A 19,721-nucleotide genomic window follows, 5' to 3' on the forward strand; every position below is an offset into this window, starting at 1 on the left:
ATCCATGCGTAACTTTCGCCTCCCCCAAAACTGAACTACTCATGGCCTACAGTTGACTAGAAGCCTTACTGATAACATCAACGGCCAACTGACACATGTTTTGTATGTCATCTGTGTCATATACACATACACATTAGAAAATCAGCAGAAGAAGAAAATATGTTTCTGTATCGTATTTATCAGGAAAAACCCACAGAGAAGTGAACCCACGTACCTCAAATCCATGCTGTTCAAGGGTCAACCATGTTCTAAACCCAATAAAAAAAATCAAGTAAAGTGATGTGTCCAAGTGGAAGAAGTTACCCCAATAGGAAAGGCAACTACAGGAATTCATGGAGGGCAAGGACTTGTCTCTTCCGAGCACCTCCCAGGATGCTTCTCGTGCTGATGCTCTCCAGTATTAACGCTGGTCCTCACCAGACTTACTGCGACTACCCACAGGGCTTTGGGGCACCTGCTTTTCCCTCTGCCTCCTGTACACTCAGAGCATACGTGGGCTCCCCATTCATCTTTGATTTTGTTCAAGAAAAAAGAGTGACAGTGAGACATTCTTTTCGCAAGCCCCTTAGAGCAAAGCCCTGCTCATCTTTATTCCACATATTTGGTATTTCCTACAGTGAGAAAAGCTACAAGCATCCTACAGTTCAGTTCATTTTTCTGGTTTTCAGGGATGTCATTAGGAATAAGCACCCAGTATGCCCACGTTTGTGGTCTAATGAGGAAGTCATAAGGACTGGGAAGCTGGTGCTTGCTACTGGGTGGCTTGCTGGTGGCGGCAGGAGGTACAGACGGACTCGGGGTGGAGAGACGAAGCAGCCAGAAGTCCAAGATGGGAGACTCCTAAGACACATGTGCATTCTTCCCACTTGATTTGTGTGCACTCTGGAACATTCCATCCCCAAGCACTCCAATGCCTGTCCTTCTCTTTCTACCCATCTCCTCTTGGTTCTGCTTGGGGATGTTTTCTTGGGATAAGTGAGCTGGGCTCAAAAATTTCCAACTGAGTTTTCCAAGGGGATTTGAAATCTCAGAGGCCACTCTTGGCTCTGAAAAGAGAAACGCATGACAACGGAAGGCTTCCCTTTTCCACACATGGGCCAGGTGATCTTAACATGAATAAAGGGGTTGAAAATAACACCCAATGGGAAACCAGAGGACGGAAAGGAGTTATTCACGCCTAGAACCGGATTCTCCAAAAACAGACCACGAGCACTGGAGAAAAGGGAAGTAGAGTAGCTGTAGACACACACATTCGCCCATGTCTGGGTAAGACAGACAGTCCCGGTACCACTCAGCACGCCCTGTCATCCTTGGTCAACTTCTTTCCATCACCTGAGTGAGAGTTAATGAGCTGGAGTTATCATTAAAAGCATGTCAGGAGTTTGACAAATGAAGATGTTCCCCTTTATCAAAATACATGCACCGAACTTTCACTGGATGAATGAAACTACTATTTCTCTTATTGGACCTCTGGGCATGGAAACAAAACATCTCCTTTTTAACTACACATATGAAAAACACCTTGAGACTACATTAGGAAGAGGCAAGAAAATTAAAAAATAAAACCAGACAAGCCCGGAGCCCTCTGTACCAACAAAGAGTAAGAAGTGCTCAGGACATCTGAGGATGAAGGCATGTCCGAGGGAGACAGGAGAAGTCTGAACGAGCTCCCAGCACCCAAAGTGGGAGTAACTGAAGGAACAAAACAAACAACAGAGAATGCCAACGGTGTAAAATAAATAGCCAAGAGATGTGCTGAGACAAATTAGTGATTGAACAGTAAATCTGGGGGGAGAAGGGTTACATGTTCCTAATTGAAAAATGCCACACAGGGTACCACCCTGGGTGGCTTAGCTGGTTGAGTGACTGCCTTCAGCTCGGGTTGTGATCCTGGAGTTCCAGGGTCCAGTTCCACATCCACTCCCTGCGCAGCGGGGAGTCTGCTGGTCCCACGGACCTTCCCCCTCTCATGCTCACTCACTCATTCTCTCTCCCAGATAAATAAATAAAATCTTTAAAGAAAAAAAACCTGCAACACGATAAATGTGGCTACTCCCCAGTCCAGGAGTTGTTGAGTGTGTGGATTTCAGACTTAATGCCCAACTTACAAATTAACGTGTGGAAAAGGAAAGACACTAACTTGACAGTAAACAAAGCTGGCAAACTCTCCTTGAGCCCAGTGATCGAGATGAACAGCCAAGTCATGTGGAGAAGAACTTCACCTCTTGCCCCCAACCCCTAATCAGTCTCATCATGAAAAATGTCAGACACACCCAAAGTAAGGGGCAGTCCACAAAACTCCTGACAGGTACTCTTTACATCCGTCAAGGTCATGGGTTCTGATCCACGGTCCTGACATAGGAGCTTCCCGAACTCACCTCCTCCACGACATACCAACCTCCAGCTACATATGGAATAATTCCCTTTGATGGAAATCCAGACATGAGCTCAGCAACCACCACACATTGGGCAAAAGAGAAAAAACTTACATTGAAATGGTGGGAAAGGCGGAGGCACACTCCCGCCATAAAACCCCCCAGAAGCACAGCACTGAACAATGAGGAGGGAATGCAGGACTCTCAGCTTCTTCCTGAGGAGCAAGGTTTGGAGCCAACATCTAACCCCAACTTCTAATCATTGCCCCTGAGGGACAGGCCCCCAAAACACCTAGCTCTGAAAGCCAATGAGGCTTGCACCCCTGAGACCACAAGGCTATGGCAAACAAAGAAATAGTTCTTAACAGGCCCATGAGGACCTACCATGGTTCGCTCCCCCCAATACCCCTGAGTTTCAGAGCACAGGCAGCAGACAGTAATACCTATTTCCCAGTCTTTCCCAAAAGAGACCGATCTGCGTATCTTAAAAGTACAGCCTGAGGGTCAGGCATCTCATCTGTCATACATCTAGGGTCTTACTGGAATCCTCTCTGCACACCTGGGAGGTGGGTACCACCTTTGTGGTAAAATAAAATAACTGTAGACAAATGGAAATGGAAACCCAGCATAACAAAGCTTATGGAATGCAGCAAAAGCAGTTCTAGGAAAGAAGTTCATAGAGATAAACACCTACATTAGGAAACGAGAAATAGTTCATATAAACAATCTAACTTTACACCTCTAGGAACCAGAAAAAGCAGCATAAACTAAACCCAGAGTTAGTGTAAGGAAGGAAATAACAAAGATCAGGGCAGAAATAAATGAAAGAAACTAAGAGGATCTAAACGATCAAGAAAACATAAGAGCTGTTTTTTTTTCAAGAGAAACAAAATATGTAAACCTTTAGCCACACTTGAGATAGATAAGAAAAAGAGGGAGAGACTCTAATAAATAAAATTAGAAATGAAAGAGGAGACATTACAGCTGATACCGTGTAAATACAAAGGATCATAGGAGGCCACTATGAACAATTATACACATTTCGCCCGATATTCAGAACTACGGGTTCCTACGAAATCTTTCATAAATCTAAATGGAATAAAGTAGCAATTGTCATTAATTTATATGAAAAAAAATGTTTAGTATTCCCAGACCCAAAAATCAACGTTAGACTTTTCCGATACCGTCTTGCTAATGGATGCACAAAATGCATCAAGATAAATCAGATGCAAAAAAAAAAAAAGATAAATCAGATGCTCACAGATGCTCACAGACACCCTTCAAAGCAGCGGCAGCTTAATGGAAGAGGCCGAGTGCAGTTCCTGGGGAAGGAGCTAGGTGGCGCCACTTTCACTGCTTGGAGTGCACACCGTTTCTTTTCTTTTTCTTTTTTTTTTAATTTTTTATTTCTTTTCAGCGTAACAGTATTCATTGTTTTTGGCACCACACCCAGTGCTCCATGCAATCCGTGCCCTCCCTAATACCCACCACCTGGTTCCCCCAACCTCCCACCCCCCGCCCCTTCAAAACCCTCAGATTGTTTTTCAGAGTTCATAGTCTCTCATGGTTCACCTCCCCTTCCAATTTCCCTCAACTCCCTTCTCCTTTCCCTCTTCCCTTGTCCTCCATGCTATTTGTTATGCTCCGTTTCTACAAGGGCTCAATGCATTGGAAGAGGAGGTGAACCATGAGAGACTATGGACTCTGAAAAACAATCTGAGGGTTTTGAAGGGGCGGGGGGATGGGAAGTTGGGGGAACGAGGTGGTGGGTATTGGAGAGGGCACGGATTGCATGGAGCACTAGGTGTGGTGCCAAAAACAATGAATACTGTTATGCTGAAAAGAAACTAAAAAAAAAAAAAAAAAAAAAATGCTGAAGGCGTTTCTCTTTGTCTTTTTTCAGAAGAGCCAAACTCCTGTTTGAATTCCTTCCAGTTGGTGAAAAAAGTACTATTGTAGGACATTTGTCAAAGTGAAGTGGAGTAACAAGAACTTATCAACAGCATGTGATACCTGTACCAACAAACTGGACAATAATCTAGAAATGGATAAATTCCTAGAAACATACAACCTACCGAGACTGTTGTGAAAAAATTGAAAAGCTGAACAAATTGGTTACTAGTAAGGAGGTTCAATCAGTAATGAAAAACCTCCTGACAAAAAAGAGTCCAGGACCTGATGGCTTCACTGGTGAATTCTACCAAACATTTAAAGAAGAATCAGTATCAATCTTCCCAAACTCTTCCAAAAAACAGAAGAGGAGAAGACATTTCAAAACTCAATATATGAGGTCAGCATTACCCTAACACTAAAATCAGACAGGGACACTGCAAGAAAAGAAAATTACATACCAATACCTCAGATGAACACAGATGCAAAAATCCTCAACAAATCATTAGCAAACTGAATTCAGCAATACCTTAATAGGACCAATCATCGTGATCAAATGGGATTTATTCCAGGGATGCAAGGATGAATCAACATCCACAAGCAATATGATATACCACATTAACAAAATGAAAGACAAAAAGTCATATGATCAGGGCACCTGAGTGGCTCACATGGTTAAGCATCTGCCTTTGGCTTAGGTCACGATCTCTGGGTCCAGGGATCAAGCACCATGTTGGGCTCCCTGCTTTGTGGGAAGTCTGCTTCCTCCTCTCACTCCTTCCCTCCCCCTCTGGCCCGTGTTCTCTCTCTCTCTCTAATGCATAAATAAAATCCTTTTTAAAAAATCATATAATCATCTCAATATATACATAAAAGTCACCTGGCAAAATTCAACATCCATTCATGATAAAAACTCTGAACACACTAGGCACAGGAAGAATGATTCTCAACACTATAAAAGCTATAAATGGCAAGAGAACAGCTAACATCATACTCAGTGTGAAAGCTGAAAGTTCTCCCTCTTAGGTCAGGAAGAAACAAGATAAAGATGCCCACTCTCACCACTTTTATTCAACACAGTACTGGAAGTCCTAATAAGAGTAGTTAGGGGAGAAAAATAAATAAAAGGCACTCAAATCAAAAACAAAGAAATAAAACAGTCTCTCTTTGCAGATAACATGATATTATACAGAGAAAATCCCAAAGAACCCACCAAAAAACTGCTCGGTCTAATCAGCAAATATAGTAAATTAGAAGGATACAAAGTCAATGTGAAAAAATCAGTTCCATTTCTATACACTAAAATCAAGCTATCAGAGAAGTTAAGAAAAAAAAATCCCATTTGCAATTGCATTAAAAAGAACAAAATGCTCAGGAGAAAACTTAGCCAAGGAAATGAAACATTTGCATACTGAACACTACAAGACATTGATGAAAGAAACTGCAGAAGACACAAATAAACGGAAAGACATTCCAGGCTCATGGATTGGAAGAATAATATTGTTACAATGCCCATATTACCAAAAGCAATCAAAAGATTTGATACAATTACTATTAAAATTCCAATGATATTTTTCACAGAAATAGAAAATATAATCCTAAAATGTGTATGAAACTAGGGGACCCTGAGTAGCCAAAGCAATCTTAAGAAAGAAGAAAAAAAGTTGGAGGCATCATGCTTCCCGACTTCAAGCTAAATCACAAAGACTCAGTAATCAAAACAATATACTATTGTCATAAAAACAGACACAGAGACTGGTGGAACAAAAGAGAGACCCTAAAAATTAAACCCATACAAAAATGGACAACTAATTTGTAACAAAGGAGTGAAGAATATACGGTGGGGAAAGGACAGTCCTTACAATAAACAGTGTTGGGAGAACTGGAGAGCCATGGGCAAAAGATTTAGACTGAATCTCTATCTCACACCATACCACCAAAATCAAAAGGTTTGAATTTAAGAGCTGAAACCAAGCTCTTAGAAGAATACATAGAAGATAATCCTTTGACATCCGTCTTGGCAATGACTTCTTGGATTTGACACCAAAAGCAAATGCAACAGAAACAATAATAAACAAGCAGACAACATCAAAATAAAAAGCTTCTGCACAGCAAAGGAAGCCATCAAGAATGAAAAGGCAACTTACCATATGGAAAAAAATAATTGCAAATCACATGTCTGATAAGAGGTTAATACTCTAAATATATAAAGAACACATACAACTCAACAGCAAAAAAGAAAAAGAAAAAAAAATCAACTAAATGGCCAACAGATATGTGAAAAGTTGTCCAACAACACAAATCATCAGGGAAATGTAAATCAAAAGCACAACTGTGATATCACCTCACACCGTTGAGAATGGATATCGTCAAAAAGAAAGAGATAACATGTGTTAGCAAGGATGTAGATGAAACGAAACTTCTGTGCACCAGTGGTAGGGATGTAAATCAGTGTAGCACTGTGTAAAACAGTACAGAGTTTCCTCAAAAAATTAAAAATAGAACTATGATATGACCCAGCAATCTCACTTCAGAGTATATGCCCAAAGGAAATGAAAACAGGATATCAAAGAGATCTCTGCCTTCCCATGCTCACTACACGATTGTTCGCAAGAGCCAAGATGTCAAAATCACCTGTTTCTATCAATGCATGAATAAACAAGATGTGATGAGAAAAAAGGAAATCGTGCCATTTGTAAACACATGGATAGACCTAGAAGGCTTTATACTAAGTGAAAAAGCCAGGCAGAGAATGAAAAATACTTTATATGTGAAATCTAAAAAAAAGAAAAAGAGTCTAACTCATGGTAAGAGGGAGCAAAACAGTGGCCTCCTGCCAGGGTTGCGGGTCAGGGGCCAACAGGAAGAGGCTGGTAAAAGGGTACAAACATTCATCAATAAGAATAAGGTCGGAGCATCTTAGGTATGACATGGTGACTACAACTGATAAAATTGTTACGTAATTAAATAAGATTGAGGGAAACCTGAAACTGGGCGAGACATGCATCATAGGAAATTCCTTTACTATATCTTTGTAACTCTTCCATAAATCCAGAGTTATTCCAAAATGAAAGTTTATTAAAAAAAAAAAAGATGTATTAGAAATTATATAGGATGGGCTTCGAGCAATGTGTGTACGTGTCATGGATTAAAGCAGGAAGATAGGGACGCCTGGGTGGCTCAGTGGGTTAAGCCGCTGCCTTCGGCTCAGGTCATGATCTCAGGGTCCTGGGATCAAGTCCCACATCGGGCTCTCTGCTCAGCAGGGAGCCTGCTTCCCTCTTTCTCTCTCTCTCTGCCTGCCTCTCTGTCTACTTGTAATCTCTGTCAAATAAATAAATAAAATCTTTAAAAAAAAAAAAAGAAGCAGGAAGATAGCAGAAAATGAGAAAAAGTTTGGAAACCATACAAGTCAGGAAGTTAGAGCAGAGATTCTGAACGATCAAGAGTGGAGGGTGTTTTGGGGCATTTTGGCAGTTTTGACACATTCCCTGCTGCTGAGTGTCCTACAATCGCTGCTCAAGACAGAGCAGGCAAAGGCTAAATAATGAACCAGAGGATTTCAGTGAGACAACGGGTCAGACCAAAGTACTTGGAGAAAATTCAAAAGTTAATGTTCTCCTCTTGACTCCTTAAAACTAAGATCCACAGAAACGAAAACCAAAACAAAACTCATCGTAAACAACAGTGTTACACATTGAAAGAGGTCAATCAAGGGAATGGGAAACCACCATTCTCCAGTCTTAAAAGAAGTCAATGGAGCTTCAGCCTGTGGATGGGGTAGAGGGAGACTCGTTATTGGCTTCTCCATCTTACCTCAAGTCAGTTTTCATTGACTTCTCATTGCATTTCGAGTCTGTTCTACTTATCTGGCCAGTAGCATATGCCACCGCATTCCTTCAATACCTGTGCAGATCCTGCCTCCCTAAGCACATATTCATTCATTCGTTCATTCATTCATTCATTCCACTCTTTCAATAGTCAAGTCAATAAATACTAGATGTCCATCAAGCACTGTGTTGGGCCTTACGGGTGTGTTGTCATGAATAAGACACCCATATTGTCCTCAAACTTTCCATTGAAGGCAAAAAATAGACAATCAGTAATTTTAAAAAAAAATAGCATGTTCAGTGCTATAAAACAGACACCTACCTACTCAAAGTGCCTGCATCCATGAGGGGCACCTAATGAGGACTCGGGTTTAGAGGTGACTGTTTTTTAGTTCCTTTTTTTTTTTTTTTTTTTTTTAAAGATTGATTGATTGATTTGGGAGAGAAACAGGGAGGGGCAGAGGGAGAGAATCTTCAAGCAGACTCTAAGCTGAGTGCGGAGCCCCATACGGGGCTCGATCCCACAACCCATGAGATCATGGTCTGAGCCAAAACCAAGAGTTGGACACTGGGGGCACCTGGGTGGCTCAGTCAGTTGAGCGTCCAACTCTTGATTTCAGCTCAGGTTATGATCTCAGGGTTGCGAGATGAAGCCCCACGTCAGGCTCTGCCCTCAGGGTGGAATCTGCTTCTCCCTTTCCTTCTGCTCCCCCTCCACAGCTGTCTCTATGTTCTCCCTCTCTCTCAAATAAATAAATAAATAAATAAAATCTTTAAAAAAAAAAAAAAAAGAGTTGGACACTTAACCGACTGAGCCACCTAGGAGCCCCTAAATTGAGCTCTGGAGGACTAAACCGTAAATAATCTGAGGTCAAAGGTCCAATCATGTGTATTTGAACCTTCCCAAGGTTGGGGCTCAGTTCCTTGCGGACAGCAGAACTGCAATGTCTGTAATTATGCTCATAAGAATATGGATAATATGGATCAAGATAATAACAAGAAATTGGGCCAAGATACAATGATGAACAGGGCAGAATTCCAACTCTCAAGGAGTTTTTGGAATTTTCCTTGCTCATCCCTGCCCCACCATGCCAATCTCAGTTACAGGGACATCCCTGGCACTCAGCAAAGGTTTGCTGAATGGATGAGGCTGTCCGGACTCTGCACATTCAACCCGTCAACTCCTATTTCACAACATTTCTGGCATCTTCCCCTCCTCAATTTTTCTGCTTCTACCACATTCTTTCGTTACTTCCCACCCCTACCGCTAGGACAGACTAACGCTGGTTTCCCCAATTGCAGGCTCTCGTTCCTCAACAGGGCAGGTTTCCCGAAATGTGGACTTGCTGCCTTCAAACATCTTCCCTTTGCTTGCAGAATGAAGCCCAACCTCTTCAGGACCCAGGAAGCCAGTCCCAGGGAGGTGATAAGTACGAGTCAGCTGCGTGAACACAACAGTGACAGAGGGCATCACAGCCCAAGGTCCATGGACTAAAGAGAATAGAACAGGAGAAGCAAGTCTGAGAAGGAACAGCCAGAAATAAGCAGTAAGCAAGGGGAAGGGCACTGTATACGTTTTACTTTTTTAAAAAATAAACTATCATGGAAATAATGATATACATGAGGTATATAAATCTTCAGGGTATAGTGTTTGTTTGTTTGTTTGTTTTTTAAGATCTTATTTATTGATTTGACAGAGAGAGAGCACAAGCAGGGGGAGAGGTAGGCAGAGGAAGAAGCAGGCTCCCCACTGAGCAAGGAGCTCCATGCAGGGCTTGATCCCAGGACCCTAGGATCATGACCTAAGCCAAAGGCAACTGCCTAACTGAGCCACCCAGGCATCCTCAGTGTATAGTTCAGTAACTGGTACTTTGTAGCCATACCCTAAAAAAAGAGACAGAACACTATTAGCCCCCCCACTCCCGCCAAGAGCCTCCTAGTTCCCATCTTACCTGCAAAGGTAATCACTATACTCGTCACGTAGCTTTGCCAGTTTTTTCATATAAACAGGAACAGTCTCTGACTTCCTTCACTTATTACTATGTCTGAAAGAGTCATCTACGTTATCCCACATACAGTGGGATACAGTCCTAGTAGAAGTTCTGAGAGTTACAGTTGTTCCTCATTTTAATCAACACTTGTTATTATCTGTCATTTTAATTTCAGCAATTCTTGTGGCTATATAGTAAAGTATCATTTTAACTGTTTACTTCCTTGAAGACTCATGCCGTCAAGCGCCTTATACATTTGATGGCTTGGCTATGTTCCTGTGAAGTTCTTGTTTAAATGTCTTGCTCACTTATGGGGGCTGTCCGCTGCTATTGATTTGTAGATGCTTTTTATATATTCTGGATACAAACTCCTTGTCAGAGTGTGTGTTGGAAGTATATACTGTTTTGTGACTTGCCTTTTAATTCTCTTAATGGAATCTTTAACTGTCAAAATTATTTAATTTTACTCTGGTCCAGTTTATTAATAAACACTATACTGGAATTATTAAAATTGCTTAAGAATGTTTTTCTCTAGTCCAAGTTGGTGAAGATTTTTTTTATTATATTATTTTCTAGAAGCCTCATTGTTTCCATTTCTAAATTAGATTTATAACCTACATTAAACTGATTTTTGTGTATGGCATTAAAGAGAAGTCAAGATCCATTTTTCATTCTGATGTACAACTGACTAAGAACCATTTTTTAAAAGACCATCTTTTTCCCACCACTTTTGTCAAATTTCAAGTACCTGTCAATAACAAAGTACATACACAGGTCTCTTTCTGCATTCTCTACTCTGTCAACTGATCTACTTGTTTATCCCTGCACCAGTACCACATTGCTTCGATTAATTTAGTTTATAATAAGTTTTAATACATAGAAACATTCTTCTAACTTCATTCTTCTTCATCAAGATTATGCAGGTTATTCTTGGTCATTCGTATTTTCACATAATTTTTAGAATCATTTTCAACAGATTTACACACACAAACTTGTTGGGATTTAACTGAGTTTTATCTGCGCTCTGGTACAGTCTGTGGAGAATTAAAAAGAGATCCTCCCTGTTTCCTTAAGTAGCTGTTATTTGTATGCTAATGTAAATGGTAAAGATCTTTAGTTTTGCATTAGAATAACTTTTTTCTAATTTGATTTTGCATATTGACCTTGTATGGAGTGGCTGTGATAAATCCAGGGACATTATTAATTCATTAGGTGTATCAGTGGTGTATTTGGGTTTCAAACGTTCATATGCAAGTCAACTGCTAAGAATGACAATTTTATTTCCTCCTTTTCAATCCTTATATATTCCTTTTTCTTGCTTTCTTGCATTGGCTAAGACCTCCTATACAATGCTGAGTATAAGTCATGATAAGTGGATATCTCCATTCTACTTACAATCTGTGCAAATAATTTTTCAACATCTCACCATTAACTGTTGAGTTTTTGGTTTTTTTAAAAATGCCTGTGTCAGAACAATAAAATTTCTTTTTATGTCCACTTTGTTGAGAATTTTGTCACGCTTAGGTATAGAATTTTATCAAATGCATTTTCTTCAACTGTTGGAATAATCACTTGGGTATACTCTATCATTCTTTTAATGTGATAAATTCCATCAATTGATTTTCAAATTTTGTAGCAACTTTGCATTACTGAAATAAACGAGTTTGTTATAATACCTCATCATTTTATGTGACATTACATATTTTTAACAGTATTTTATCCTTGTCTAAACAAGTCCTTCAAAGGCAGTGTTCTCGTGCTACTTTGCATTTTCCAGCGTTATTCGTAGCACTGTGATCAGATAATAACTGTATTTATAAAGCCCTCAACATCTTGAGGGAGGGACCCTGTTCTAGTCTTTGTATATCCTCCATCACTTGGAACACAGTACATGTTGTATAAATGCTTGTTACATGAAAGTCCTTGGAATCTCCTAACAAAGTTACGCGTCTTCCACATAAAAGGTGCCTGCAATGTATGCCTCAGTGGCACAGCTGATTAAGCATCAGACTCTTGGTTTCTGCTCAGGTCATGATCTCAGGGTCCTGAAACACGCCCCAACTGCGCACAAATATGCTTAAGATTTTCTTTCTTGGGGCGCCTGGGTGGCTCAGTGGGTTAAAGCCTCTGCCTTCAGCTCTGGTCATGATCCCAGGGTCCTGGGATTGATCCCCGCATTGGGCTCTCTGCTCTGCAGGGAGCCTGCTTCCTCCTCCCTCTCTGCCTGACTTTCTGTCTACTTGTGATCTCTGTCTGTCAAATAAATAAATAAAATCTTAAAAAAAAAAAAAAAAAGATTTTCTTTCTTCCTCTGCCCCTGCCCTCCTCCCGCACACATGCTCTCTCTCTCTCAAATAAATAAATAAAATCTTACAAAAGGAAAAAAAAAAACCAAAACAAGTCACCTGCAGTAAGAATCTGTTACAGAGTCCCAGCCTCCCAAGCTAACTCTTTCTGGTGTTGCTGGATCAGACCTATGAACTTAAGGGCAGGAGCCCAATCCTACGTAAGTCAGAGAAAGAGTATAGTCACAAGGCTCCCTGTCTGCTTTAGGGAATAGAGAACCATATTTATCAGCCAATGGCCATGACATCCGGTCCCACGGTACCAGGTCAGGCAGTTCAACTTGGGCCCACTTTATGTGTTAGACAGCAGTGAGATTTTACGAGGTGATTAATTCTACCTAGGAAAGGTACCATGTTCTTTATTCCCCCCCCCCATAAGCTCTGCTTAAAGGCTTGATCTGTGATTTTAGAAATTGGGTTCATGTTTTTCTGTTTGTGAGAAAAATTTAAAAAAATTTTTGTTGTTTTTTTTTTTAAAAAAAAGTCTAGCTCTGAACAGTCACATTTTGGCATTTCAACTGTTCCTGAACATTCATTGTTGTATTCTAAGCTCCTGCAATACAATCTGTGTGGGTGTGAATCTTAAGACAATTTAGTAACTTCACGGTCTGCAGTATATGCACCCGGAGCACCATTCCTGGGTGGATATCTTAGCAACGAGCCTACCTTTGCCTGATCATGCCCCGTTATCAGTCAATTCATATAAAAACATCGCAAAAGCTCCCTCACATTTCTTGATCTTTGGAGCTAAAATAGAAGAACTGAAATCTGTTACACAGATTAAAACCTGAGAGAGGCACAGAAGTCTGCCAAGAGAGGTAAAAACTTCTAGAGAAACTGGCCAGAAATTGGTATATGGCTATTATACAGAAGAAGGGAGGAAACAGAAACCTTAAGTCCAATCCTCTCCAGCTTCTCCAATTAAACGTATCACATATGATAGGTCATAGCCGATGAGGACCTCAAAATAAGTCAGTAAGACACCCCACAGAGTTCAAAGAATCAAAGGTTCTTCAATATAAACTGAAATGTCAACCCGCAGTGAGCGAAGTCCATTAGTGGAATTAATATTTGCTACCTGGATAATGGACACAACATGAGGTCCATTAGAACACACTCCAGAGACATCTAAATTTCTATTCCTTGACGATGACAGAATCCCGCCTCAGACTAGGCTTTGTCTGTTCCATCTAAAATCACAGGAAATCATCCTGGTAAATGTTCTTAAACATGCGGCAGACTAAAATTATCCTGTAACACAGAGATTGAACAATAATACGTAAAGTTAGGAAAGAATCTTTTCCGTTTGTTCATTTGATTTTTAATGGAATACCTTAAAGATTCATTCCCTTAGGTTGAACTGTCTTTGGTGCTTTACTGATCTGCTCTGTGGGGCATAAATGAGACTTTCACAGATTTGTTCTGTGGGACACAAATGGCATTATGCAATACAAGCCTACACCATAGTGAGCAGGTCTGCTCCAATCCATTATTATTTGCTCATCATGTGAATAATTTATTCCAGGAGGCAAGTGTGCCCTGGGTGTTTATTTACTACTCAGCGGTAACATACAATGCATTTAAGCAGGTGCATAGTCACGCTTAGAGGAGACAAGTTTTTTTAAGGGACGCACTCACCTAAACCAAGCAAGACATTAAGGTTCTCTACAAGTATGAACATTAAGGATTCTATCTTCTATACTTTACAAATTCTCTCCTCTGCTTTTTCATCCAATCTTAAGCAGACTTTCTGAGCCATTATGCAGATAAATGAAATACTGCTCCATTCCATTCCACCAGCACAGAGCTGGGTTGGCAAACAGGGGTTAGGGATGGGGCAAGGACCCCATCTCGGCTAGCAGGGCCTGCAGAGTGGGAACAAGAAGCGACAGGTTCTGAATGGCCGGGGGGGGGGCACAAGTGGGGTCCCAGAGAACAGACTGGAAGCCAGGCAGATGCAGCATGACATGTCTGGGATAGTGAGCGGCCCTTGCCGGCCAAAGGACCCACATACTCTGGGTCCAGGCCGACATCGCAGGCAGGCTGATCTCAAATGCGACATCCGGGAGGTCTCTGGGGGGAGTGGAAGGGCTCGGCCAGAGCGCTAGCTAATACCTAAGAAGCAACCGCATCTCTAGGTACCTCGAGTAGAACACGTAACACAGCCACACACGGTGCTAAGTGCTTTATGTGTTGTGGCCACACTGAGAAGCTGGTCACGGGTGTCCTCTTTCCCCTTCTTCTGGGTCTCTGTCAGGTCCCCCTTCCGCACCACCTCAGAAGCAAGCCTTGGCCTCGAAACTGTCTTTGGTCAATAAATAGGAGCCAAATGGATGTTTCCCTTCTGGGTGGAAACACCGAGAGACTTGACATGATTTACCATCTTCCCTTTAGCTGCCTTGACAACATGCATCGGGATGGAGCTTCCGGCAGGCCGGGCAACTCCCAGAAGGAAACTCCCCCGCTGCTGTGGACTGCGTGGTTGTGTTCATACAAACATCATAGGTTGGAACCTCATCCCCCCTGCAGGCGGTGATTAGGTCATGAAGCTGGAATCCTCATCAAGAGGAGAATAGCCTTATTACAGAATCTCCAGAGAGCTCCCTCCCCCTTTCTACCCTGAGGGGGAGAGCAAAAAGAGAGCCATCTAGGAAACAGGAAGCACCCCTTGCTAGCCCCTGCCTGGGCAGGAGCCTTGATCTTGGACTTCATCCGAGATCTCCGGAACGGTGAGAAAGTCTCGTTGGGTATTTACAAGACCCTCTATCTCCGGGATTTGGTTACAGCAGTCTGAACGGACTGAGAACCTGCACCCTGCACAGATGAGATGTGGGAGGGGAAATGCTATTTTGCAGTGTGGCGCCCCCAACGTCGTCAAGGGCTGTGCGTCTCTGCGAGGGACTGATGGACAGTCTCTCTGGATCATCCCAGCAAGCCTGCGCCTCCTTTAAGGAGGAATATGAAGGTGCCTCCTACTGACTCTGAGTCCTTTGCCTGAGATCACAGAACTAATAAGAGATGCTGGTCTGTCTCACCAGAGCCCACTCTTAACCACACTTAGACAAGAGCTAGCTGAGTAAGCACAAGGGAAAATAAGGCCTTCCCTAGCTCCGTAAGTGACATCAGGAAACTTCTACACACACGACTGGCATAAAACCAAGCAACTGAGCAGAGTATCCTCAGCAACTCTCTTACTTTGTACCAAAAAAAAAAAAAAAAAAAAAAAAAAAAAATGCAAACAGGGCATAATGTCACCATGAACCGTGAGACCAGCATAACTGATGCTACAGTCTCCTGTGGGATGACAGTTAAATCGAATTACGTGGTTCCTCTTAAAGTGACCCAGCCCCAGGGAGGGCTGACAGAACAGGGGTGGGTCAGGGGGTTGAAGGAAGGGCCCCCTGCTCCTCTTGCTTTGCTAGACCATAATGCTTCACTTTTATGTTACACGGTAACAGAGGATCTTACAGAATATAAGACGTCCGTTGTTTCCCGAACCTTCCAAACCGAGACTTCCACTGTTTATCATCCACAGCCATGGGCACAGTGAGGCAGAATAAGAAGGAAAGGTTACTAAGAACCAAGAGCACTATTTGTAGCTAATGAGAAGACAGTCTACCTGTGGCCAGAAATTTTACTTTCTCCTGAAATTTCCAAGTGGAGTTCAAAGTGCCGAATTCACGGTACCAAACCTTTGTAGCTTCTCATCATGACTTAAGGACACGAGAATTCCCTCATGTGCATTTATTTCTTAATGGGCATTCATCTTCAGGACTGACCAACAAGTGACAGGAAACAGATTCAAAGATGGGCTCTGACTTATCCTTGACCAATTCATGTCAGTTTCACATGTATGGCCCCGGGATCAGCTCTGTAGCCTTTAAACCAGAGAAGGAGAGATAAATTTTTGTCACTTTTAGCTAAGTGGGTGGAAGTATATTCCTTCGCCGTCACTTTACATCGTGTTATTGACTCTCAGGCTGAGCAATGCCTCTGAAGTCTGGACGGAGTCCACACGCTGCCACATTTCATTCCAGGGAATTCCGTCACTGCGATGACTGAGTATGTGTGTCATCTGAAGCCGTAACGTACTTATGCCCTTAATTCTAGATTGGTTTTCTAAAAACCGGCAAAAGAACGTAGGCCATTTGCATGCATATGATCTCCATCATAATTACTCATTTTTTTAACCTAATAAAAAATGGTGGCCCTCCATTTGATTAGAGAGATCAAAGGGATTTTTTTCAACTACCCTATATCACCTTTGAATTTCATATGACACTCATCGCTCATTCTAATCTCTGTGGTGTTACATAGGTTCTGCACGCCGTGTATAATAAAGTCAATATCACATTTTCAGCTTTGCATGGCAAAAATATACTAGGTTCCCTGTGTTACAGGTTTTTAAATTTCAACTATCTAACTAGAAATTCACATCAAACTACCTGAAATGTGGTGTTCCCCAACATCTGATATCTATTATAAATACCCCAAGCTTGACTTCAGATAAAATTTTTATTTTTATGCTCATTTAATTTTTTCATTGTACTTTCAGAAATACTATTTTTCCTTTAAAACGTAGATGCTCCAAAGGAACAAGAGAATGTCTCAAAAAATTTCACTGGAAGCAAATCCCCCCTTTCTAACTGAAAGCAGATACAGAGAAAACCATCAGAAGCAGAGTACCCATCTCATGAAATGTATTTGAGAGAGTAAACAAAAATGCTGTGTTGATTTAAATAACAAATGAGGTGGCTTTCTTTTTCTTTTAATGCAATGCTCTCTTTTTCTTTTTCTTTCTTTTTTTTTTTAATGCAATGCTTTAATGCAATGCTCTCTTTTTCTTTCTTTCTTTTTCTTTTTTTTTTTTTTTAATGCAATGCTCTCATTCTCTCTGAATGAATAAGAAAGCATGGGACCTCCGGTGCCTCTAAACAAGCAGACTTTCCTTTTCTTGGTCTGTAAGCCTCAGGAGAGGCTCAGCATCCAACACTCACCCAGAACCGTGAGGCTGCCATGGCCCACCCCAGCAGGCCTTGAAACTCAGTGGAAACGTGAAAGTGAGGACGCATTGAAGTCAAAGCTGTGCACTGTCTGGGACTGAGGGAGACCTAGAAAAGGGTGCACTACTGGTTTCCACTTGGAGAAGAAAGGCAACAGAGCAGGTAAAAGCACTAGGTGCAAATGAACACATATTCAGGGAAAGGGAGATTATTCTCCCACTGCTCTAAGACCGGACCAGTTTCCCTGGTACTGACATCAGACACAGCTTCTAGAGCCAAACTCCAAGAAGGTGCTCTTGAAACTACTAACCACCAGTCCCCGATGCTAATTCCGGAACTTGCATTTTTAAGTGGATTCTGCTGCCTTTCAAACAACTTGTTCTCCTAGAATCAGCTACTTCCATGGCCCTAAGGATCTGAGACAATCCTTCTGATGCCCGGAAATGGTTCTCTACACCCAAGACAGCCTGTTCCCCAACTGGAAGCTTTAAACTCCAGCTTTCAAGGGACTTAATCAGGCCCTCAGAGAAAAGGCACAGACCATCCTTTCAGGCTGTGGGAGAAACACCCCTTTGCACGCTGCTTCTTGGGAAGCTTGATGTTGCTGCAAAACCCAGGAGAGAAGAAGCGCTTGGGGCGGGGGGCGGGGGGCGGGGGGGGGGCGCGGTGCTGATGTGAGTGAGGTCGGTGGGGCGGCAGAAGATGTGTGACTTTACGAAGTTCTCCTTCTTATCTTTCTGTCACAATTGGAGATGTGACCCAAATACAAGGAAACCTCCACATCCCATTAACGGGCTCGATTTGGATTATGCAGCTCCGCGGGAAGAAACAGCATCCTCTCCCTTCCCAGCGGGGCTGCACTCCGGGAGAATTCTCTTAGTTTCATTTTAACATCTGGTTTAAGAAGAGGCTGACGGGTCAGGGTGGAAACTGGGGATCCACTAAACGTCTCTTTAGAGGGACTTTCCCCTTCCAGAACGGCGAGCCCCAGGAGCTCAGCTCCGGCGCCCGGGACGCCGCCCGCGAGGCGCGCACTCAGCCGAGCGGAGGTCCCGGCTCGCCGGCTCCCACCCGGCCGGGCGGCGGTTCCCGCGGAGCAGGGCGGGCCGCTCGCCTTTCTCCCCCTCGCAGCGCGCACAGCTCTCCCTAGTTGGGCTCAAGCAAGGATCGCCAGCTGCTCATCCCGGAGCACGGGCTGCAGAAAACTCTCCCGGCTCGTGCGCGGACCCAGGCGGAGTCGCCCGCGGCGGCTCCCGCGCGGACTCGCGGTGGGTAGTTTCTGGACGAAGTAACACAGCCTCAACGACCGTCTGGCCCCTCTAGAGCGCACCACCGTGCGACGCCACGTTCCTCGGAGCCCCGCTGGGGCAGTTCCCCTTCTCGCTCACCCCGCAGAGGCGCGCCGAGAACGCGGTGCCCACGAACCCTGAAAAAAGCCCGTGGGGGGAGGTCGAGGTGCGCGGGGAGGGAGGGCAGGCAGTGCCAGGAAAGGCACCTCCCCTCCCCTCCCCTCCCCTCCCCGCAGCCCGGTCCTTCCCGGCAAGAAAGTGCAAAACAGAGACCCCGGGGCGGAACGAGGACGCGGCCGCCCCGTCCCCGAGTCGCGCCACCTGCCGGGTCTCCCGCGCCCGGCCCCGCCGCCCCGCGCGCGCTCCGGCCACCTCCGGGGCAGGTGCCGGGCCGAGGCCCCGGGGAGCGCGCTGCTCTTACGTGCTCCAGCTTGTCTTTCCTCCGGAGCCAGACGCTGGCGCTGTAGTCCTGCTGCTTGACGCTGCTGTAGAAGTTCGCGCCCACTCGGGTCAGGCTCGGCGAGGGCTCTTTGGGGCGGCTTTTGAGCCTCATCTGCTCGAAGCCCTCGTGGGGGGAGGCCGAGAGCCACTCGTGCTGCCGGATCTCCATCCTGACATGACCAGGCGGCGGCCGGCGCGCAGCGGGCTGGAGGGCGCGCGGGAGGCCGGGCCGGGGCTGGAGGAGGAGCGAGCGGGCGCTGGGGGCGCGGGGAGCCGAGCGCGCAGCCGGGCGGGAGGAACGCGGAGGGAGGGGGTGGGGGAGGTGGGAGAAAGGGGCGGGGGCGAGAGGGACGCAGGGAGGGAGGGAGGGGAGCGGGGTCCGGAGGCCGGAGCCCCGGGTGCACGCCGCGGTGGCCGCGACGCCCCCGCTGGCTGCGGTCGGAGCGGGGCGCCCCGCACGCCGGCTCCTTGCGGCAGCGACTGGGACTGGGCCGGCCCGGGGCGGCGGCGGCGGCGGCGCGGGTGGGGTGTGGGTGGGAGGGGCCGCGGCCCGCAGC

At 44.2% G+C, this 19,721-nt stretch overlaps 1 protein-coding gene across 1 annotated transcript in view; it reads right to left on the bottom strand.

The window, feature by feature from the left end:
* PLD5 (phospholipase D family member 5) overlaps positions 1-19,381 on the bottom strand; it is a 390,515-nt gene extending 371,134 nt beyond the window's left edge. The window contains exon 1 of the mRNA XM_044267027.1: positions 19,145-19,381. Coding sequence (XP_044122962.1) covers positions 19,145-19,333 — 189 coding nt within the window. The 5' untranslated portion in view covers positions 19,334-19,381. The remainder of the gene's footprint in view (positions 1-19,144) is intronic.
* Between the last annotated feature and the right edge of the window lie 340 nt (positions 19,382-19,721).

Source organism: Neovison vison, chromosome 10, assembly GCF_020171115.1.
Source record: "Neovison vison isolate M4711 chromosome 10, ASM_NN_V1, whole genome shotgun sequence".
Taxonomy (NCBI): domain Eukaryota; kingdom Metazoa; phylum Chordata; class Mammalia; order Carnivora; family Mustelidae; genus Neogale; species Neogale vison.